At 35.3% G+C, this 24,712-nt stretch overlaps 1 protein-coding gene across 1 annotated transcript in view; it reads left to right on the top strand.

Annotated features, from left to right (window-relative positions):
* Positions 1 to 24,712, top strand: part of wnk4a (WNK lysine deficient protein kinase 4a) — an 82,534-nt gene that overhangs the window by 54,842 nt on the left and 2,980 nt on the right. Inside the window, exons 11-19 of the mRNA XM_039657690.2 lie at positions 272 to 407; positions 2,297 to 2,413; positions 7,005 to 7,175; positions 10,840 to 10,888; positions 10,977 to 11,087; positions 14,662 to 15,416; positions 17,921 to 18,011; positions 20,176 to 20,710; positions 24,070 to 24,275. Coding sequence (XP_039513624.2) covers positions 272 to 407; positions 2,297 to 2,413; positions 7,005 to 7,175; positions 10,840 to 10,888; positions 10,977 to 11,087; positions 14,662 to 15,416; positions 17,921 to 18,011; positions 20,176 to 20,710; positions 24,070 to 24,275 — 2,171 coding nt within the window. The remainder of the gene's footprint in view (positions 1 to 271; positions 408 to 2,296; positions 2,414 to 7,004; positions 7,176 to 10,839; positions 10,889 to 10,976; positions 11,088 to 14,661; positions 15,417 to 17,920; positions 18,012 to 20,175; positions 20,711 to 24,069; positions 24,276 to 24,712) is intronic.

Here is a 24,712-nt window from a genome sequence, read left to right as displayed (position 1 = left end):
TTTATATATATTTATACAAAATTAATGTTATACATAAATATATATTAATATAATATATAATATTAATATTTGATAAATTAAAGCACATTTCTCTTAAATATACACATGCATATGTGTGTATTTACATATACAAAATAATTATACACACTACACACATATATTATGTAAGCACAAACTTTTATTTTGGATGCGATTAATCGCGATTAATCGTTTCACAGAATATAATGTTTTGTCCATAATCTGTCATATAATTATCCTGATTATGTCACAGTTATGCTTCAGATGTGACCTCAGGCTTGAGCGACGGCTACGAGGGCCAATCAGAGAGGGGGAGCAAATCAGCGACCCGACGGACAACAGCGAAACTGTTTAGGCGGAGAACGCGGTCCCGCCTGCGGATTACAGGGGTGAGTAAAAATCAGCAGTTCACCGATGGTGGACCGATTATGGGCTTTTTGGTGGCCGATGCAGGTACCGATATCTTTTAGAGAGCAGGGTGGCCAATAAAAACTAGATAAATGTGATCTTAAAATATTTAATTTTAAAGATATTTGAAATTATATTTATCACATTAAATTGTAAATTTGTTATAATAACTTGATATAAAAAGTTATAAATATATATATTAAAACAATTATTCATTTAGAATAATATTATATTATAATTATAATATAATTTTGACTATTTAATTTAAAAAGGTAGTAAATGGTGCTATAATATTTATATTATTCGACATCATATTTACCAAAATGAAAAAAAAAATCATGAAAAAGAACAAGAGGAAGCATAGCATTACTAATAACTTTATAAATATAAATATAATATTTATTTAAAATATAATTATAATATAATTTTGAGTATTTCATTTGTAAAGACAAGAAATGCTGCAATGATATTTACATTAATTTGACATTATATTCACTAAATGTAATAAAAAGTTTAAAAAATGAGGTAGTGTTGCATTTTTTATTACTAATAACTAGGGCTGTCAAACGATTAATCGCGATTAATCACATCCAAAATAAAAGTTTGTGTTTACATAATATATGTGGGTGCACTTTGTATAATTATTTTATATATATAAATACACACACATGCTTGGATATATTTAAGAAATATTTTTATGTATATACTGTATACAGATTTGTATTTAATTTATATTATAAATAGATATGAATATTTTATACATAATTAATATTTTCTTAAATATACATGCATGTGTGTGTGTATATATATATATATATATATATATATACAAAATAATAATACACAGTGCACCCACATATATTATGTAAACACAAACTTTTATTTTGGATGCAATTAATCGCGGTTAATCGTTTGACAGCCCTACTAATAACTTTTTATTATTAATTTATTATAATACCTTAATGTATACAACTCTATAATTATATATTATACAAGTTTAATTAGTTTTAAATTATTTTTATTGTCATATAATAATATAATTATATAAAATAATTTTGACAGGTCTCTGTCAAAATAAAAGTCCCCTTCCGACAGTTATCAGCCAAGCAGAAAAAGTAGTGCCCAGTACTGGTAATTAAAAAATGCTAAATATCAGTGATATATCGGTCAACCGTTACTCCATAGCACTGGCCAGTCCATTTCTGCACGTCTGTAAAACCATCAGATGATCAATAAATAATGTTTGCAAGGCAACTTGCAATGATATTGCATGTGAATTTAACTAAGATGTTTAGCAGTTGTCCATGTGTGATCGTTCTCGGTGAGGGTACGGATGTCCTCAGTCATTTGTTTCATGAGGAACCCTTTGGGCTTGCATTGATTAGTGTTTAAAGGGCCAGAGAGATAAACTATAAACACACAGTCAAACACAATTAGCTCAGACCATGACTAATGCACACGCACAAAGAGAATTTTCTCTTTATTTATCCTATTATGCATAAATAATTTTAATAATCTTGTTTACACAGTTATTGAACTGAACTGAACCAACACTGACCTGAACTGAACTGCACGTTTGATGAAGTTTTCCTGATTAATTCTGTTACTTTCATGTTTCTTACTGGGAAGCTGCTTTGAAATGATTCTGTATAAGGAGCATTTACAATAAAGGTGATTTATGCGAAATGCATAAATGTTAAAAATGTACCTTATGAGTCTTTTCATTGATGGCAAAATATGCAATACGTTTGGGGCCGTCTAGAAACCCACACTGGCTGTATCAATAACATAAATGTCTGGTAATATGCACACAGACACATTTGTGTTTTCCGTGACAGTGATGTGTGATTGTGTGTGTTGTTCCCCACAGCTGTCAGATAAAGTAGATCGGGTGGTTGAGTGTCAGCTACAGACGCATAACGATAAGATGGTCACCTTCAAGTTTGACCTGGATGGCGACAACCCTGAGGACATCGCAGCGGTGATGGTAGGGGCCTAACATCTTCATTGTCTTTTCTTTGCTTTACCATGTAACTGCATATGAATGTGCATGTGTTTGGGTCGTACTCAGGAAAAGTATCATTGCATGTTTGTTCGTTGAATTTCTTTTCAAAAAGTTACTGCTGAACTTTCAAACTAATCATATTTGCCAATCTCGGGCTGGAAGTATCAGAGTAACCCCAATATTCAGATTAAAAAGATAAAAAATAAATCAATAAGAATGGACCCTTTTCACAGATTGTAATGATGAGTTTCCATAGCATATAACTTTATAAATCAAATTTTTCTTTTATATATATATATATATATATATATATATATATATATATATATAATGTGTGTATATATATATATATATATATATATATATATATATATATATATATAATGTGTATATATATATATAAAATGTGATTAATCGTTTGACAGCCCTAATATATATATATATATATATATATATATATCGCGATTAATCACATCCAAAATAAAAGTTTGTGTTTATATAATATATGTGGGTGCACTCACTGTGTATAAGGTACTATGCATAATTATTTTGTATATATAAGTATATATATAAATACACACGCATACATGTATATTTAAGAAAAAAATATTATTTATTTATAAAATATTTATATATAATATAAATTATATATAAATCTATATACAGTATATACATGAAAATATTTCTTAAATATATACAAGCATGTGTGTGTATTTATATATATATATATAAAATAACTATACACAGTCCACCCACATATATTATGTAAGCACAAACTTTTATTTTGGACGCGATTAATCATTTGACAGCCCTATATATATATATATATATATAGTTATATAACTATATATATATAGTTAATTTACATTTAAAACACAATACTTTGTAATTTCAGAAAACTAATTACTGCTGCTGTCACATTTTTGCCTCTTCTGACCACCTTAATCGATTTTTTAACTTTTTTGTAAAGCAATACAACTGATTTCAACATTGATAATATAAAGAAATGTTTTTTGAGCAGCAAATCATCATATTAGAATGATTTCTGTAGGATCATGTGACACTGAAGACTGGAGTAATTCAGCTTTGATCACATAAATAAATTACATTTTAATATAGATTTACATAGAAAAAAAATAACTTAAATTGTAAAAATATTTAGCAATATTGCAGTTTTTACTGTAACTTTTTTAAAAATAAATATTGAAATTAATGTTAACTATGATTAATGTTTTAGATGTTTTTTTTAATAGTTTTTATAGTTTATAATATTACCATACCAATCTACAATATTTGTGTTTTGATCATCGTTCTGAATCCGATGCAGACGTAGTCTTTGAAAATAACATTTTTTTTATTTAACACCCACAATCAAGTGTTGATAAAGTTGATAAGCTGTTGATAAGTTAGTATACATTTTTTTTGTTTGTTTGTTTAAAAGCAGAGGTTTTTCGTTTGATATTCTGCATTTTATATGCAATATATTCTGTTGGCCATAGAATTCTGTGAAAATGGTTAAAAATGCCTGGAACCTTATTGTAAAGTGTGATCACATTTTTAAAATGATTATTTCATAGAAGAGCACAATATATGATACACATGCATATACTGTAACATTTTACTATTATTGTTGTACATTTCAGAGATATTTTGACATTTAAGCTGCCAGATCTCCAACTGTTTCAGACATCTGGTCCTGTTTGTCCCTCATTATAAGATGCAGGGGAGCAGTTGCATTTCTTCTTTTTTTCCTTTTTTTTTCTTTTTCTGATGGAACGCTCACCCCGAAAAACGTATAAAATGCGCCAGGGTTTATACAAAATGTCATGGCATATTTATACTTATAAATAAATAAAATCTATTTTCTAAATGCATGTTATTGATCTTATTGTGAACAATTACGTCTATAGGGACTACTAACTATAAATAACTTTGAAACTAGCAGTCATTAGAGTAATAGTAATACTAATAGTAGTCTGTCTGCTTAATAACACTTTGGGCCCTATTTTAACGATCTGAAACGCAAGTGTAAAAGCGCAAAGCGCAAGTAACTTTGTGGGCGGGTCCCGGCGCTGTTGCTACTTTCCCGGCGGGATAAATGCCTCTTGCGCCTGGCGCAAATCTAAAAGGGGTTGGTCTGAAGTAGCTTCATTATTCATAGGTGTGGTTTGGGCGTAACGTGAAATAAACCAATCAGAGCGCCATCCAACATACCCTTTAAGAACAGGTGCGCATGTTGCATTACGGATTGTTATTATAACAGCGGGTTCACCAGGCGCGCGTCAGGAGCGTTCACAGCCGATGAGACCGACGTTCTTGTCAGGGCAGTTAAAGACAGAGAAGTGACGATGTATGGGGATGGGAGAAACTCTCGCACATCAGTCGGTTAAACATTATAGCCTATATATGTATGTTTCTTGCCACTATTGGTCTGATCCTTTAGTACTACAATTAGCCTTAAAAAATGGGTAATAAGGTTTTTTCATCTTCATGTAAAGCACAATGATTTCCCTCATGTGTTAATATTTTTCCTTGTTATAATGTATGATTTGCAAAAATAAAAACTGCTGCATCTGTGTTGATGAGAGAATCAAAGCGCATTGTGCACCCGCTACATTATGGCCAAGCATGCGCGCTTAAAATAGCATTATGAACAACGCACAACACGCCACTGACTTTAAACCAGGTTTTTTCTGGTCAGTGGCGCAATTGTTTTCTGGAAGTGTAAAATAGCACCAGGGGAATGTTTTGCGCCGAAATACGCCTCCTTTTTGCGCCGATCCGCCCAGGGAGCGCAAGTTCATTTCCTAGTTTACCGACATGCATCTTTTGAGGGAAAAATCCCACTTTGCGCGCGTGCAAAATAGGAATGACACATGCGTTTTTGTATAAAGTCATTTGCGCCGGGTGCAAGATAGAGCCCTTTATGTTGCTCCTCCAACAGACTTACTAAGTAACTTTGCAAGTAACAATCTGCTAATACTGTAATGAGAGTTAGTTGACATGTAGTTGCAAAGTGACTTATTATCCTTAAAACGACGAACACGTCACAATATTCCTAATTTAAATAATTCCCACTCAAGGCATACGCAGAATAAAGCCAGGTTGAGTTAGTTAGTAGTGCTGCTGGTTATGGTAAGGGGCAGGACATTTCTCAAACACGCTCAAAGCGGTTGACCAATCACAACACACTGGCCCATTCGACCAATCAGAGCACAGTTTGCTTTTCAGAAGGAGGGGCTTCATAGAGACTGGAACTAAACAGAGGTGCATTTCCCAAAAGCATCGTTAGCCAACTATGGTCACAAGTTCCAGCGTTATCTGCATAGTTTAACGAGTCGGTGTTTCCCGAAACCATCGTTCCAACGAACATTCGCAAACAGCATCGCAAAGTTGTGGTTAGAGGCATCGTTTCTATATTGCATGACATTTGGACGTAATAAATCCTTATCTTGAGCAAAATAAGCAAGCTGACATTCAGTACAACCGGTGCCTTTTATTTAGAATACATACAAATGTAATTTACGTCTTTTAGTTTGTCAAAAGATTTAAAGTACCGTGTTTGAAGAGTGCGCATGTGCGGACGTGCTCTACTATGTAAGAACGAGCCAAATATTGAGTCTGGTATTAAAACAAAATAACTGAGAACCATTAGAAATAGTCCTCAGATGACATGTCTGTAATTTATATAAAACAAATCTAGCGTTAATTGGATCTCAAACAGTTTCATTAAAAGTAGTTATTACTCCACCACGTGCGAAACCAACGTGGTTGAACGATACTTTGCGACAATGGGTTTCGGGAAACAGTCGTGACTAGCTAGTTGATTTTTCCAACGATGTATCGAACTATGGTAGTGAAACAGTGAACTACGTCGTTGTACGGGAAATGCACCCCAGAGCGTTACTGACAGACTGTGAATAGAGGTGCTGCAACAATGGAGAATACGGGGAAATAATTATGAAACCTATTCTAGTAAAGCCCAAAAAACTAACTCAAGACAAAAGAAATAGACCATAATAGGTCCGAATAAATTTGATTTGGAGGATAAATGGGCAAGAAAAAGTGAAAAAATCAAAGTATAAATCGAATCTATTTTTTTTCCCTGTCATTTTCCATAAGTTTGAGGCTTTGATTGTAATGCGGAGTGTGTTGGAGTGGATGGACGGATGCCTATTGTGAGTGTGTGTGTGTGTGTGTGTGTTCGATGACAGGCCTGTGTGACTGCATGCAGCTCCTTCTCTCAGATACAGAAGCTCTTTGTTTCGTCTGAGAGTCCTGGCAGCGCTGTAGTCGCTCCTGGTGTGTTATTGGTTGAAGGGTGAACACCCACTGCTATTAGTGGTGTGTAAAAGCTCAGCTTGTGGACAAACTTAATTAAAGCTCCCTTGAATTAAAAGAGTGTCCACCAGTAAGCACGTTTCATTTTAAGTAGTCAAGGGATAGTTTGAATCGCACACAGAGCCGCGTTGATCCCTGTGAGGTCTAAGTGTGCTTCCCCTCGGCATTCAGAAGTGATGGTGCTTCTTAAGTCATTTTGTTTTGTTTATTTCTTTTTTCTCACCCCCTCAAGGTACATAATGAGTTCATCCTGCCCTCAGAGAAGGAAGGTTTCATTTACCGCATCGGGGACATCATTAAGCGAGCAGAGTCTATGCTGAAGGACTCATCTGGTCAACACGAGACCTACGGAGCCGCCCGTCCCTCTTATCTTAATGCCGTCAACTCACTGTCTGGTTCTCAGGTGAGCCTGCAAGGCAACAAACCTTCCAGTTCACTCACTTTCATAATCCACTGCAACATGAAAACTACCAACATGCTATGCCACTTATTTGAATAACGATTTATCCACTAGTAACAGATTATTGTATGCGATGTTTCTCTGAGGTCTGTGTAACTGAAGAAGATAAATCATGTTTCCAGCTTTAGCTGTAGGTGAGGGAGTTTACACAACCACTATCTTTCAACAGAGTTCTCTGTTGTTGTGAGTGTTTTTTAGAGCCAGACCGATATATCGGCCAGATATTAGGCATTTTCCAAACTATCGGTATCGGCAGTTATACATTTCTAGGGTTTACAGAGAATGGTGTGAAAAGGGAAAAACATCCAGTATGCGGCAGTCCTGTGGGCGAAAATGCCTTGTTGATGCTTGAGGTCAGAGGAGAATGGGCCGACTGATTCAAGCTGATAGAAGAGCAACTTTGACTGAAATAACCACTTGTTACAACCGAGGTATGCAGCAAAGCATTTGTGAAGACAACCTTGAGGTGGATGGGCTACAACAGCAGAAGACCCCACCGGGTACCACTCATATCCACTACAAATAGGAAAAAGAGGCGACAGTTTGCAAGAGCTCACCAAAATTGGACAGTTGAAGACTGGAAAAATGTCGCCTGGTCTGATGAGTCTCGATTTCAGATGGTAGAGTCAGAATTTGGCGTAAACAGAATGAGAACATGATCCATCATGCCTTGTTACCACTGTGCAGGCTGGTGGTGGTGGTGTAATGGTGTGGGGGATGTTTTCTTGGCACATTTTAGGCGCCTTAGTGCCAATTGGGCATCGGTTAAATGCCACAGCCTACCTGAGCATTGTTTCTGACCATGTCCATCCCTTTATGGCCAACATGTCCCCATCCTCTGATGGCTACTTCCAGCAGGATAATGCACCATGTCACAAAGCTCGAATCATTTCAAATTGGTTTCTTGAACATGACAATGAGTTGACTGTACTAAAATGGCCCCCACAGTCACCAGATCTCAACCCAATAGAGCAGCTTTGGGATGTGGTGGAATGAATGGATGTGCATCCCACAAATCTCCATCAACTGCAAGATGCGATCCTATCAATATGGGCCAACATTTCTAAAGAATGCTTTCAGCACCTTGTTGAATCAATGCCACGTAGAATTAAGGGGGTCAAACACAGTATTAGTATGGTGTTCCTAATAATCCTTTAGGTGAGTGTATACATATATCCTGCCTAGATATGCTTCAGATTTATAAATATTTATTTATACAGCAGCAGTGCATCCTACATTCTGTGCTGCGCTGCGTGACGCTGAATGCCTTTTAGCTACAACTATATTCATAGTATAATATGGCTTCTTATAACTAGTCATGCTGCTATACAAATATGATGAATATTTGTCCAAATATCCAAAAAATAGTAACATGAACATTATGGTATTTTTAGCTGCTCTTAGCTGCAATAAAATCTTCACTTCGTGTCCAAACTCTGTAGAACAAAATGCAGTCTCGGTTTACTCCAGCCCGCTAGTCAACTGATCTGAAGATATGTCTTAATTAGTACAGAGAAGCAGAACAATGGCTGTTCTATTTGGATTTCGAGATCTATAACAGCCTAATGGAGGCACACACACCACACAATCATGCATGGTACCCTGAGGGTTGCGAAACCAGCGCTCAAGAGAAGTCCGCTGGACCCGGACCAGTTCCTGATTACAACCAGCCGCGCAAGAGTAGCGGCGTCCCAGACCTCCTCCCTGCAGGCGTTAGATGCTCGTCTCTAGAGCGTCATTCGCTCAACAGCCTCAAAGCTGGACTGTAAAGGCTCAGAATATGACAGAATGTAACCCTCGGACACAAACCACAGTCCTCTTTTCCAATAGCCAGTGCAGCTGTGGAGTTACAGTATGCAGGTTTGTGTGTATGAGCTGTTTTGTCCTGTCGCAGTGCCACAGAGAGTGCTTGTCGTGTTAATGACTGCGCAAGTCGTTTGTAAAATGACTGCATTGGAGACAAGCAATTAGACTGCGACTGCTCTTAACCTTAATTAAACTTAAGCACTCTGCCATTAAAGAATATTACGCTTATAAATAAGACCTCAGGGCTGAAGTCGATACTGTTACTCTTTTCAGTTCGTAAGCAATTTAAACATTATGCAATAATTAAATAAATGACATGATTGAAAAGTATTTTATAAAATGTCTAACAGGATTATGCTTTATTTTTTTTATTATTATAGGTTTATAAATAATAGCACAGAACATAATCATAGTGTAAAACACACTTAGATTTAATTGATGGTATTATTAAAAAAAGTGACAGTAAACACATTTAACATATTCTGTTTCTCAAAGAATCCTGAAAAAAAAAAAACCATATTACATTTCACAAAAATATTAAGCAACAGAGCTTTAAAGAATTTAACATTTATACACTTTAAAAATGCTGGGTTGTTTTAACCCAACTTTGGTCAAATATGGACAAACCCAAATGTTGGGTTAAAAATGTAATAAAAAATTTAACCCAATGGCTGGGTTTGTCCATATTTGACCCGAAGTTGGGTTAAAACAGCTCAGCAATTTTTAGAGTATAATAATCAGAAATGTTTCTTGATCATCAAATCATCATTTAAGAATGGTTTCTATAGGATCATGTGACACTGAAAATTCAGCTTTGAATCACAGGAATACATCACATTTTAAAACATTTTATATTGTAATAATATTTCACAATATTACAGGTTTTATTGCATTTTTGATCAAATAAATGCAGGCTCTGTAAGCACAAGAGACTTCTTTCAAAAAAAAAAATAGTTTTTTCATAATATGGCTGGAATAAACCCACCCATTAAAAAAAAAGTGAATGAAGCCTTTAGTATATGAAAGTACATTTATAATAATTACAAAATGTTTTTCCCTTGGACAAACCCAAACGTTGGGTTAAAAATGTAATAAAAAAATTAGGGCTGTGAAATGATTAATCGCGATTAATCGCATCCAAAATAAAAGTTTGTGTTTACATAATATATGTGGGTGCTCTGTGTATAATTATTTTGTGTATATATATATATATATACACACACACACACATGCATGTATATTTAAGGAAAACATATTATTTATATATAAAATATTTATATTTATATAAAATATAAATTATATATAAATCTATATACAGTATATACATGAAAATATTTCTTAAATATATACAAGCACATGTGTGTATTAAATAATTATACACAGAGCACCCACATATATTATGTAAACACAAACTTTTATTTTGGATGCGATTAATCGCGATTAATCGTTTAATAGCCCTAAAAAAACTTAACCCAATGGCTGGGTTTGTCCATGTTTGACCCAAAGTTGGGTTAAAACAACCCAGTATTTTTAGAGTATAATAATCTGAAATGTTTCTTGATCATCGAATCATAAGAATGGTTTCATAAGGATCATGTGACACTGGAAATTCAGCTTTGAATCACAGGAATACATCACATTTTAAAACGTTAAAAGACTTCTTTCAAAAACACTAAAAATTACATGAATTGTTTTTTCACTATATGGCTGGAATAAACCCACCTATTTAAAAAAAGTGAAACGAAGCCTATAGTATATGAAAGTACATTTATAATAATTACAAACTGTTCTTCCCTTTCAGCCAAACCTCCACAGTCTGGCACGAGCTCACTCCTCTTCCTCTCTACCAGGTAAGCTTGACCACTGAGTATTGATGAAGTAGCTCTTTCAAATCAGCACCTTTCTCACACATACTGTGTATATACACATGTTTTTTAGCGGAGTTTGGTCTGGGCGCCGGGGCGAGAGCCTCTCCTCTGGGAGTCGGTGGAGACATTACCTCATCCACACGTCCACTCTTACGCTCACAGTCTTTCCATAATGGCCCAGGTAAGTGACCACTTCTCTACAATGTACCTCTCTTAGTCTTGCCTATTCCTGCCTAGCTGTGAGTGGGAATAAAAACCGAACGCTCTTTAAATGTCATCCGGCATTATAACATACTGAACATCACAGATGCAGCCTGGCTCCAGGGACTCTTGGGAGGCTGTTTGTTTGTGGGCTGTGAATGCCGTCTTCAGGCTTTTTTGACTTACAGTATTTGTTTTTATGGCCCTACAAGTTCGATTAAACCATCAAAATACGGGGAAAATATATTATACCTTAAAAAAAAAGTGAAATTATGGAAGAATAAAACACTAAACTTGGTCTTAGTATATTTATCTGACAAAATAACAGCTACAGGTTTTCTTTTCCTAAGCAAAAATAGCATAGAAAAACAAAAAGCATATATGAAGAGTTCAGATGCAAAAGCCTCTAAGTGCCATTTGAAAATTTTTTTCTAGAGTGATAATTTTTATCAAGCTTGTATATTTAAGTTCAGTGATTTCACTTAAATGGCAATGATAATTATCTATTAATTGTTATTTAAGTGAAATTACTGAACTTAAATATACAAGTTTGATAAAAATCATCATTAAAGAAGAAAATTTCAAATGGCATTTAGAGGCTTTTGCATCTGAACTCTTCATATTGACTACTGAGTACAACATAATCAGTTATTGATATTTTGTTGGTTCTCTCTTGTTTTTGTATGTTCATAAGTTGATCTGTGTCATTGATTTCACAGTTTTAAACCAAACAACTACAAGTATAACGTTTTTTAGAGTGTGGATATTTACAACCCAGTCCATGAAAGTGACAGATAATGTTATTTATAGCGCATCCTCTAGTCTCCACGTGCGTTTGTAAGTTCTTCTCTGGTAATTTTGTCATAAATTAAATGCTTAGACCCAGAAAGCAAGCCTGCATGTCCCCCTCCTGTAGTTTCTCTCTCTAGTCTAGTCTCTACTGCTGTTGGTGCTTTTCTGTCCCGCCTACAGAACATTTTGTTCTGCTGCTGCTTTCTGGCTTCATGCCTCGAGGATACATATGTGTATTGTTTTTTTTAAAAAAAAAAGAGTATCCAGATATAACCAAAGAGCCACTGTCTACAGCAATTATGTTCAGCCTCTTCTACAATGGGAGTTTTACAAGCGAATGCACAGATGGTTTTTATTTTCATTAATGTCAGGGAGACTTTGGCTCGCTCGCTTCATCGATGTTAAACTTCAGACATGATCGTTCACTGGGGCCGGTCCTTTGACGTAATGGACCCATCAGAAACCATGTTAGACAACACTTTGTGTATTGCTATGGAGATGGTAGTGTGTGAAAGGTGCTATTGTACAGAGGCATTTCACTTTGGCATTGACAGTTGATGACAAACCCATAGGTGTGTGAAATAGAGGGAGGGTGACGTCTCACTCAAACAAAAGACTTTCAGCAGAGGAACCTGTTTGGGACATCTATCATTGCCAATATTCACATGAGTATCGGGATCATGGTTCGCTTACTACTAATGAATTTGAGTATGATAAGATCAGTTGCAACAGTAGCGTTTGTTGTTTTCTGGAAAGCCTTCTAGCTAGACATCCAGATCAAATCGGTTGCCTCAACGGGTCTACAGTTCTTCCCACTATATATTAAACAGTTTCTATATAAATGTATAAATGTACGTATATGAAGAACTCTTCAGATGTTGGTGCTTGCTAAGCTAATACTACATTGTAAAAAAATATATATTTTCATGAATTGTAATCACAACATTTTTTCTTTTGTCAAATCAACTTAATTTATGTAGTTCATATAACATAATATTTTGAGTTTCTGATGATTAAATCAATCACCTTCATTGTATTAATTTAATTTTTCAATTTTAAGGCAACGAGGTTACTTCTTTTTTTAAGTTAAACTAACAATATTTTTTACAGTGTACTACTGCAGACATTAAAGGAGAACTCCGGCACAAAATAAACCTTTGTTTTAATAGCACATTGGTACCTAGTTGACCGTTCTCTGAGATTTGTTTTCATGATAATCATGATAAATTAGCATATAACACTAGTATATGAGGGCATTTAATAAGTAAAAAGACAACGCTAGTTTATACTAACACTAACAAGGCTCAAAATAGCCCCACACTAACGCAGTAACATAATGAGGGTCCATACATGCAAAACGAAGCAACTTTGTAAGTGTACAGACCGTTTAATAAGAAGATATTTTATAAAGACAGTGGACTTCGTGTACACAGGCGGGAGCCATCTTGGAAAAATCGAACGACGAACACCGTTCATCCAGTTCAGAAGTTCGCTGAACTTCATACAGTTCAGCTCACTTGGCACGTCGTTCGTGGTTCGACTTGTCGAGACTATTTTCCAAAGATGGCGCCGCCTGTGTACACGAAGTCTTTATAAAATATCTTCTTATTAAATGGAAATAATTGCCGCAAAATATATCTCCTCATGCCATTAAATGAGGACAACCAGTGGAACCTCAGATGGATAAATAATTGTACAAATTTTCAGATAATAATTATTTTGATTATTTGCTTTTTTAAAATTATTTTATTATTATTATTATTATTACTGTTCATTTGTATTTATCTATATGTTTCTATGTGTCTATTGCTTTGGGAATATTGTGCTATTTTACACAATCATGCCAATAAAGCTAATTTGAATTTGAATTTGAATTTAAACGGTCTGTACACTTACAAAGTTCTCAACGCTTCGTTTTGCATGCAGGGACCCTCATTATGTTATGTCTATTTTGAGCCTTGTTAGTGGTATTAACTAGCGATTTCTCTTTACTTATTATATGCCCCCATTACTAGCATTATACGCTAAACAGTTTTTAGAGATAAAACACTTTACATTTCAATTATCATGAAAACAAATCCCAAAGAACGGTCGACTAGGTACCAATGGGTAATTATACCAAAGGTTCATTTTGCGCCGGAGTTCTCCTTTAGTGATTCTGAATCTCTTGCAGCTTTTAGAAGATTTACCTTATTCATTTTGATAAATAGCAAATATTAAAACTCTATACCATTTAGTCAAAATGAATTAAAGGGATACTCCACTTTTTTGGAAATAGGCTCATTTTACAACTCCCCCAGAGTTAAACAGTTGACTTTTTCAGTTTTCAGATGTATTCAGCCGATTTTCCGATATTTAGAAGAATATCAGTAACCAGACAGTTTCTGGTCTCAGAAACGGTATCAGAATATCAGAAAATCGCCTGAATGGATTTAAAAATGGTAAAACTCAACTGTTTAACTCTGGGGGAGTTGTAAAATGAGCCTATTTCCAAAAAAAGTGGAGTATCCCTTTAAAAATAAAACACACAAAACACTAAAAATCAATTTCCGTGAAAAAAAATGTGTTGTCTTAAAATTTTAAGTTTAGTCAGCTTGTTAGAACTTGGATATTTGAGTTGAATAAACGTACATTTTTAAGACAGCATGAACACTTACCTCTCACTGGTCACTGCCTTTAAAAAAAGAAAAATAAATATATACTGTAAAGTAGAAAATCTCACTCTGCACTACCATCTGACTAATATCTTTGTCATTTCCCAGGTTCTCATCCTCATCACGTTCCATCAGCCTCAGCCTACCCTTCTGATCCCAGAATGCCTCATTCCAACCTACCTCACGTTCAGCAGTACATGCCCTCGTACATGAACAACCCAACCCACTTCCCCTTCCCGTACCCGCCTCACCCCGGCTCTCCCAATCCCAGCCACACTCCTCTGTCCCGTATGCACAGCAGTCCGTCATACTCCCTCTCGTCCCCTGCGTCCGGCCCGGGCTCCCCCAGCCCGCTCTCCTCAGACGTCTCAAGTCCCGTTTCCGACGTCAACCTGATGTCTCCGGCTCACGCACAGGCCATGTGGCCGTCTCACAGTCAGCCTCTGTTTTCCCTGGCTAATGTGCTGTCTATGGCAATGAGCATGGCACATTCCTTCATGCCCTCACCGAACCTGGTTCAGGCCATGCCGGGTTTCCGGCCTGGTTATCCCACGATGTATGCGCCCCAGTATCCTCAATCTCCAGGGATGGCCGAGTATTACCAGAGCATGGAATCTCAGTTTCGAGACAGCGTGATGTCGCCACCTTCCCAAACGTTTCCGACATCTACTTCACCCAGTGGCGTTTCCATGTCCGCCCAGCAGACGGCGTCTCAAGAGGGAATGCTGAATGCACAGGAATCCTCTAAGGAATATCCTCACGGATACAGACCCGCTTTCCCCAGGCACTTACTCGAGCAGCGGAGCAGCCCCGGGTCTTCATTGGGACTGTCGTCTTCTCCACGAGCGAGCCCAGATAGCAGAGTAAGCCATTCCCCTCTTCACCAGTTAACCAAATAAAGAAGTCCAGTCGGTACAATTAATTTAAATAACACTGAAATTGTGATATGGCACAGTGCAATTATTAAATATCGAAGGTTAGCCTGGCTAACTCCAGACCAAGTATCATTGAGAATGAGACGTGGTCTGGAAACCACACGTTCATTTTTTCATATTTAAGGCGTGGTTTATATGTAGAGCGATAAAAAATTAGATGATGAAGACGACGACGGGTCAGAGATTTAGGAGATTTAATAGGGCTGGGTAATAAATATCGATTTCTCGATATTAATCGATTCTCATTTTTACGAACCGATATCGATTCTTAAATCTCAAGAATCGATTAGTCATCCTGTTTCATTTGAATGAGTGGAAGAATGTATCGCGGAAAAAATCGCAATAATCTTTGTCCTTTGTTGCTATTGATATGAAACAAAGTCTCAATTTTCAAATTAGGTCCATTTTCTTTAGAAATTCAAAAACATAAATAGTGTTTTGGTGCTGTGGCGTGAGATCGCTCTGGCACAGCTCAAGAGAAGCAGCAGCGCTGATCCCTCTTCCGGGTTAATAATACCAGTCACAGCGCGAAATAAACACGAATGAGCATTTGAAAGTGTGTTAAAAGATAGAGTACAACTTATCGAAATCCGTATCATGTCACATTGATTCGCTCAATCAGCGTTTCAACCGTGGAAAGACGTCAGTTAAACAGCTTGTAATCATCAATGTCATGTATCGTCATATTTACCTCAGAAAACCCACATAAACTTGTTAGTCACTAGAAAAAATTACTCTAGAGAGGAGCATTTTGCTAAATATATACACCATATTACATATGCATTATAATCTTAATGTTCTTCAATATTTAATGCATATTTGAATAAATCTGGCACGTTTTGGCTTCCAAATCTTCCAAATTTGGCTCCAATCTGGCTTCCTTCTGGGACGACGGCCATGCAAACCGACTTTTGCAAGTGTGCGGCGAATGGTCTGAGCACTGACAAGCTAAAGCAATGCTAGCTGCACTCATGCGTCTGTGTTTTGAAGCCAATTTCTGCACCTGACGCTCAGAACGAGGACTCTTAGATTGACCCTCGAGAGGTCTGTTACGAGTGAAACCCGTCTGAAAGCCTCTGTGTGACCCTGGCCTGTACTGTCACTCAGTTTCAGGGTGTTTACAATCTTCTTATAGTCTAGGCCAACTTTGTGGACAGCTACAATTGTAATTCTCAAACCCTTAGAGAGTTCTTTGCCCTGAAGTGCCATGTTGAACATCCAGGGCTCAGAATGAGAGATTGAACTCAAAGCACAAATTTGAACTGCTCTAATACACGATACACACATTTGTATGGTCCTGTCAAGCAGACAAAAACATGAACATGATGAATAGGACGTGTCTTTGAATGGTCAAATGACGTATTATCACTTAGGGTGTACTCACTTTTGTTGCCAGCTATTTTGACAATAATGGCTGTGTGTTGAGTTATTTTCAGAGGACAGTGACTACTCTAAAATATATCCAAGTTTAATTTCTATAGTATTGTTCCTTGAGAAGATATACTAAAATGTTTGCTGAAATGTGAGGGGTGTATATATAAACATATTGTAACATGCACCAACCATCTTTCCATACTTGTAATAAGACGTGCTTATAAACTGGCTTTTGTTGACTAAAGAAAAGCTTTTAGGGCTCCCAGTGGTTTGTAGAAGAAATGAAGACATATATAAAAATAAAATAAAAATAATAAATAATTATTATATTTTGTATTATATATATATATTATATACTTTTTTCATAGACAAATTAGCCATATTGATACATAATCACACATGTTTTGGCCAAATTGTGCAGCTCTACAAACAAGCACTGCAAAATTGGGCTTTTTTGAATCACCGTTTAATTTTATCAAAAAACTATTTTTCACTATTGCAGTTTTATCAGAAAAAAAAATATTTTTCTATCCCAGCAACATTCGGATCAATCAGTGGTCCCAAAATAAAACACAATTTGCGTTTCAGGAAAATGTATCTTACATTTTTTGCAACACATTGTAAAAATACAACAAATAATACATAATTTACACATTTATTATTTTAATTTAATAAATAACATAATTTATTGCATTTATTTAAAATGCAATTTATTTAATTATATAAATACTAAAAAAGTAAAATAATCACTTTCAATTATTATTTCATTAATAATACAACTACAATTGTATTTTATATATATATATCATATGTTTAATGTTATAAATATATATGTATTTATATATGGTAAATAATTCACGGTCTGGGTGGGCCGATCTGGATCTTGATCATGCACATTGGTGACCTCTGCTCTTAACATTGAGCAACAGTTATGACCGTATTTGTTTCCATTGTTCAGAGCACGTTTTATATCACTGAATGTCAATAGCTAACATTACTAATGTGTATGAAACCCAGATGTGGAAGTGTTCCTGAATGAAACAGTATTTCTCTCCAAGGTGTCGTCATCCAGTCCCAGATCATTGTCTCCTCTGGTGTCAGGAGAGAGTACCAGAACTTCACAGTGCCAAGAAATCTCTTCACCATCTGGTAAGATACTGAGCCCTGAACATAAACACACGTAACACACTACCTGCCACACGTATAGGGCTTCCTTCTTACAGATTGTGGTTTTATAATTCTGCAGAACTAAATGCATGGTTATATGGTCTTGGACTCACAGAGGGATTGTGGACACCTATTAAATATGCCTGCGGAGTTCTTGCGCAACCAAAGTGTTTTTTTTTTGTTTTTTTTTCCCTTGGTCCACAGGTTTTATGGGTTCCTCAAACCGCAGCTATTTTGGCTGTGTTCGGAATGGAATATAAACATAATACTTCCTGAATATTACAGTATACAGTAAATTCTGTCATGAATTTACCATTTTTGTATTGCATTGTGTCACATGAAGTAAATATTATTGTGCAGTTTAATTCAAATTTATATAAAATATTTTAACTCTTGGCAGTCGATGACAAAGTAAAATTTGTTATTTTTCTGGCTGATATTCTTTTTTTTTATTTGCATTATGTACAGAACAAACAAAACTGTAAGACACTTCCATTTATGGATTTAGGGAAAAAAAAGAGCAGGGGTCAAGACAATCACATAGCCAGTATACATGAAAGGAATTAAAAATACTAAAAAAGTAAATATTTTGATAAAGAGAGACTACATAAAGTTTCAAACTTTCTGTTACGTTTTTTGAAGTATTTGAAGCTCTGAAACATTGGAGTAAAATCACATGGAAATATATTTTCTGGCTGATATTATTCTGGTTCATTAGTTTGTACCGTATGTAAACTATACTGTTCATAGTATGCACATTCAAATACATAGAGTTTAATGACCTAGTACTTTTGACATATTGGGCAGTATGTTGCCGAACCACACTGCAGAATACTGTATCCCACAATGCAATGCTCTCGACTGGGTCTTTAATTTCCTGTGTGACAAAATACTCTTTCTTTGACTCATTATTGGACATTTTTACACAAAATTGAAACCTTCAGAGCTCACACTTGTGTGCGATAACCAGAAAAACAAACCAGACAATAAGTATGTTTGTTCAACGAAATAATGTACTATTTTCTGTTTCAATAATATTTATTCTGTAATATTATGACATTATTATATTATAATATTTTGTAATTTTGTAATATTCAACTCTAAATTATGCTAATAATTAAGTAATCCAAATATTGTAAAAAAAAATATATTTTTTTTTCAATCAATACAGACAAAATTAAAATAATGAAATCTTAATTCTATATTAAATCTTAAATTTATATTAAAGTAGTTCACTTTTGCTGATAATTTACTCACCCTCATGTCATCCAAGATGTCCATGTCTTTCTTTCTTCAGTTGAAAAGAAATTAAGGTTTTTGATGAAAACATTCCAGGATTTTCTCCATATTATGGACTTCAATGGGAACCAAACGGTTCAAGGTCCAAAAGAGAGTTTCAGTACAGCTTCAAAGGGCTTTAAACGACACCAGACAATGAATAAGGGTCTTATCAAGCGAAACGATCGCTCATTTAAAAAATAAATAACAATGTTTAAGTTTTATAAGCTCAAATGCTCGCCTTGCTCTGTTCTGTGGTGCACATTCGTGACTCTCCTGTTCGAACTCGTCCATCAAAATGAACAAATCTTTTTTCGAGTCACGACTCGAAGGGTCCTAAATAAGACCCTCATTCATCGTCTGGAGTCGTTTAAAGCCCTTTGAACAGTTTGCACTGAAACTGTCTTTTGGACCTTGAACCGTTTGGTTCCCATTGAAGTCCATTATATGGACAAAATCCTGGGATATTTTCATCAAAAAACCTTAATTTCTTTTCGACTGAAGAAAGAAAGACATGGACATCTTGGATGACATGGGGGTGAGTAAATTATCAGCAAAAGTTTTTTAATAGGTAACTACTCCTTTAAGACATCATCAAAGACTATTTTATCATGGCTAATTTGTAGATATTTTTTTGTAATTCATTTGGTAACTGACCGTTTTTAGGACCATTTTTGTGTGTGTTCATATAGAAAGTGATTTTGAAACAGATTTTCGACATTCCGATGAAAGAAAACAATTAAAAAATTCAAAATGTACAATTTTTTCAACCATCAGAGGATTAAAAAGACTGTAATGTGACAATCATGCTAACCTCATCATGCTTGAGAGAATAAACACCTTACCCATAACTCCGTTTTTCTTACAGAGCCGAAGTCGACTGTGACAGTGGGCCGTTTTCAAGTGTCCCCCAGTAAAGAGATTCCTGCTCCCGCCAGGCACTCAGAGACTCAACCTCCTCCACCTGTCGTCCCTCGGCTCGTCCCGCCCGCGTGCTCGTTTCTAGCTCCAAATCCAGTGAAAAACCTGTCCGTTCCTCCTTCCTGTGATGCTCGGCGTGATCTGAGTCCTCCTGCCCAGCCTGAGACGGGGAGAAATGGAAAAGATCAGCAAGAGGAGGATAATGATGATGATGATGGTGATGAGAGTGCTCTGGATAAGAAACACAGGAGGAAGAAGGGGCTCAGGGTGGATTGTGGGCCGGGTCTGTTGGGAACGTCGGTGGACAGTGGTTTTTCTGTGGCTCTGGACACAGACGGGAGGGATGGAAACACGACCAGTCCTCCTTTTCCTCTCCACAACCTGTGGATGAGCTACACGCGAAGCTCCTCCTACCTGAGCAGCGACGAATCAGAGAGCGAGGATGACGAGATGTGGGGGGAGCTACAGGAGCTGAGGGAGAAGTAAGGCACTTTCAAACTTCTGTGTTTTATTGTATTTCTCTCAGGGCTGTGCGATTCATTGAATTTTAGTTTCGATTTTGGCTTCCAATGATTATTAAAACACCTGGGGATCAAAATTACGATCCCGCGTTTTGATCGTTTTTTTTTTTTTTTTCCACATAGCTGCAACATAGACTTAAAATACTCCGTCATTAATGGTCATATACTTAAATAAAATCAATACATGATTATAAACTATAGAGGGTCTTTTTTGTGTTTACACTCTAATTAACATCAAAACCTTGTGTTTTAGTAAAATTAATAAAATAAAAAGGATGCGCTTTGAGCTCACTCTGTCTCCATAAAAATCTTTCTGAAACGCATCTGAAAAATGAACTGTAACTCTTTACACGAAATATTTCTCTTTATGAAGCTGAAATTCTCTTCTTTTAACCCTTATGCTGCATTAGGGACATTTTTGGTCTTTTGCAGTTTAATTTCTTTGACCATTTTGGCTGTTTTAATGCAAATGGTATGAAATTTGGCAAAATTGTGACTTTTTGGATACATGTAAAAAATGTGATCCCATTTTGCAAAATATGTATAACACACACTGTGTAGATCAAATAGTAACACTCAGCACCATAAAGACCAAAAATGGCCCATTGAAACCCATTAAAACGTTGTTTAAATCTGAGGCTGTCAGTAATACATGAAACATGATTTTTGCACAAACACCCTTTCATTTTGAAGCAAAAGCATTATATTTGCATTATATAGTGTATTCCACCAGATGACGTCACTACATATTTATTCCCTATGGGTGGAAATGCACCTTATTTTAGGCAATAGGCAATGTTTAATAGGTGGCCATTTTTGGTCTCTAACGCGCTAAGTGGGATTTTTTGCAAAGTGGGACTGTGATAATCCAAATCTAAAGTTTTCTCTTTGCATTTAGTTTATTGAAAATAATTGAATTTTTTTGTTTTTTCCTCTTATACAAATCGATGGTTTCGCAAACAAAACTGGTAATTAAAGGGTTAAAATCCTGAAATTGAATACATTTTTGGTAGTTATGATGAGGACTGATTCTGGTTAAAAGATTTAACTTGGTAAAAGTGGAAAATAATAATAATATATAATATTTTAGGCAATGTTTAATATGTGGCCATTTTTGGTCCTTAATGCACTCAACGGTGTTAAAAATCTAATGCAGCACAAGGGTTAAATGAAGTAATTTATATAAAAAAACAACTATTTTAGGTTGATGTAATCTGTATGAAAAGAGAGAGACTTCAGTCTTTTTCCTTTCACCTAATTATAGCATATGACGTTGTTAATGTGACCCCGCCCACTGAGAGCGTGCGCTATTCAAACGCTAATGTTGAGGCAAGCCATGAAAACACCCACATCAGCTGGATAAAACATCCAGTTTATCACAAATCTACCCTTACCTCGTGTTGCTGCGCTGTGAGGAATAATACAGTCATAATAATCCTGGAAAAGTTACCTCAGTTACCTGTTTCATTTCGAGGAGCACCGATTCAGCTGATGTAAGTCATTTATTCTTAAGTGCTTTGTTCTAATCGCATTATTGAATAGTGTCTGTAAACTGCACAAAGACTGTTTAAATATTAAATGCGCGCACAGACAGACGCTCGCACGCTGTGTTCATTCACTTTCGCTCCTTCACTAGTAAGACTATAGACTACTGAGAATTGTTCTATACTTTCATTTTTAGTTTTTTCAATAACCACGCATAAACAATATTCTCTCAAAAATACACATACATGTTGCTCACATATTATGGTAGCCCTGTTTGTGCTAAATATAGTGTAATTTCACCTGTGCCATTAACCAATTAAAACCGGATCACTCATTTGTGTGTGTTTAACTTTAAGACCGGATCGCGTATCTGTGCGTAGTCATTATTAAGCCTGGCAAACATGTCCGCATCATTTCGAGCGCCGTCGGCTTTTTATTACATGATTTTATCTGAGAAATTATGATTTTAGTAAGCTTTAACAAATTTTGGCAAATATTTCTGGAAAACCTTTTGAGAGGGGGTTTATAGAAAAGTACTTACAGGCATAAAAAGGCCTTTTTTAGCAGGTGTTTTAGGCCTAAATGGGTTAACATCTTCAGTATTCAGTTTCTTTCCTTTTAAAGCAGTGTGCTTTCACCGCTCCATAAACATCCAAATCAGTCAGATCATATTCTGTTACTGTTGTAATATGCAGTTGGGTCGTGATTGATATTAAAACGAGTTCATAATGCATATAGTCTAATATTCTGTCCCTGCTGATGTCCATGTCTGTTCTTCATATTAATCAAACAACGTAAGAAAAAGAAAACACTCACTGCTCTTGACTGAATAACTTTAATAGTAATACTTTAGAATAAATATTTAATTCATGTAGTAGAGTCTATGCAGTGTTTTATTTTATACATTTGATTTATTAAATTTGTTTAAAGTAGAAAGAATTCTATACTTTTCGAAAGCCGATACTTTCGATACTAGTTAGTATTCATTTCTGCTTGTGGGATTTCACTGGTATCTAATATATATATATATATATATATATATTCTTAATGTACATTATAATGCATTGTAACCAAAGTTTAAATGCATTATAAAATTCTCAAATTTCTTTTTACATCTGAAATTGGTTGTTTGTTGTGTTATAATTAGGGCTGTGCAAAGATTAATTGCGATTAATCGCATCCAAAATAAAAGTTTGTGTTTGCATAATATATATGTGTTGTGTGTGCTGTCTATAATTATTTTGTATATATAAATGCATGTATATATTTAAGAAATATTTGCACGTAAATACTGTACACATATAAATAAATAATCTATATTATATATAAATATAAATATTTTATATATGAATAACATATTTTCTTATACATGCATGCATATATATTTATATATACAAAATAATTACACACAGCACACAAATATATTATGTAAACACAAACTTTTATTTTGGATACAATTAATCGCAATTAATCGTTGCACAGCCCTAGTTTTAATGCGTTATACTTTTGAAATACCTAACAAAAGAATTATAATGTGTTATAAATGTGGTTAGAATTATTCATGAGATCATACAATGCACTATAAGGTGCATTGCAATGCATAATTAATGCACTAAATACTTGCATTATATATGCATTATATATAAAGGCTTTAAGTAAAGTGTTACCATATACTTTGCTGGAAATAATTCACTATCATGAAAAAAATGACTATAGGTTTATAAAAGAGTTTGGTCATAACACCCACTCCTAATCGTGTAAAATACAGTACTGACTGAGAATAACCGTGATTATGATGTCATTCCCTAATTCCTGTCTCTCTCTGTCCCGCTCAGGCATCTGTGTGAGGTTCAGTCTCTCCAGGCGCTGCAGAAGCGAGAGATAGAGGAGCTGTACTGTAAGATGGGCAAGATTCCTCCTCCCTGTATAGTGTCTCCAGCAGTCATGCTCTCCAGCCGCCAGCGCCGCATGTCTAAAGCAGGAAACTTCCCATCGTCCCGCAGAAACAGCCTCCAGAGACTCGACATTCTGCCTTTAGCAGGTTCAGCTGATTTAGCCTTTTTTATATGCAGATTTGAACCATAATCATTATAGTTAAACTTTTCCAAAACCTAGTGGTCTGCCTTGCTGTTTGCCCCCTTTCTACCGTAGATATCACTAAAAATCACACACTGCACCTTTAAATAATATAAAAAATGTTTGATTTAAATAATAAACTAGGCAATATTGAAATTAAAATGACCTAAGATTAATAAATGCTTTAGAAATATTTTTCACTGTTAGTTTGTGTTAAGAAATATTGTCACTTTATTGTAAAGTAGTTTTTAAAATAATATTGTTTATAATCATCATATTTCAAATTTCTCTATGATTAATAAGTGCTTTAGTTCTTGTTAACTGATGTAGTTAACTATTGTTATCAAGTCATCTATACGTTTTGTTGTTGAATAAGTGATGGGATTTCCTTCCCTGCAAAGA

Source organism: Pimephales promelas, chromosome 17, assembly GCF_988280905.1.
Source record: "Pimephales promelas chromosome 17, fPimPro1.hap1.1, whole genome shotgun sequence".
Classification (NCBI taxonomy): Eukaryota; Metazoa; Chordata; class Actinopteri; order Cypriniformes; family Leuciscidae; genus Pimephales; species Pimephales promelas.
The sequence above is the reverse complement of the archived record's forward strand: the minus strand, read 5'-3'. Positions and strand labels throughout refer to the sequence as shown.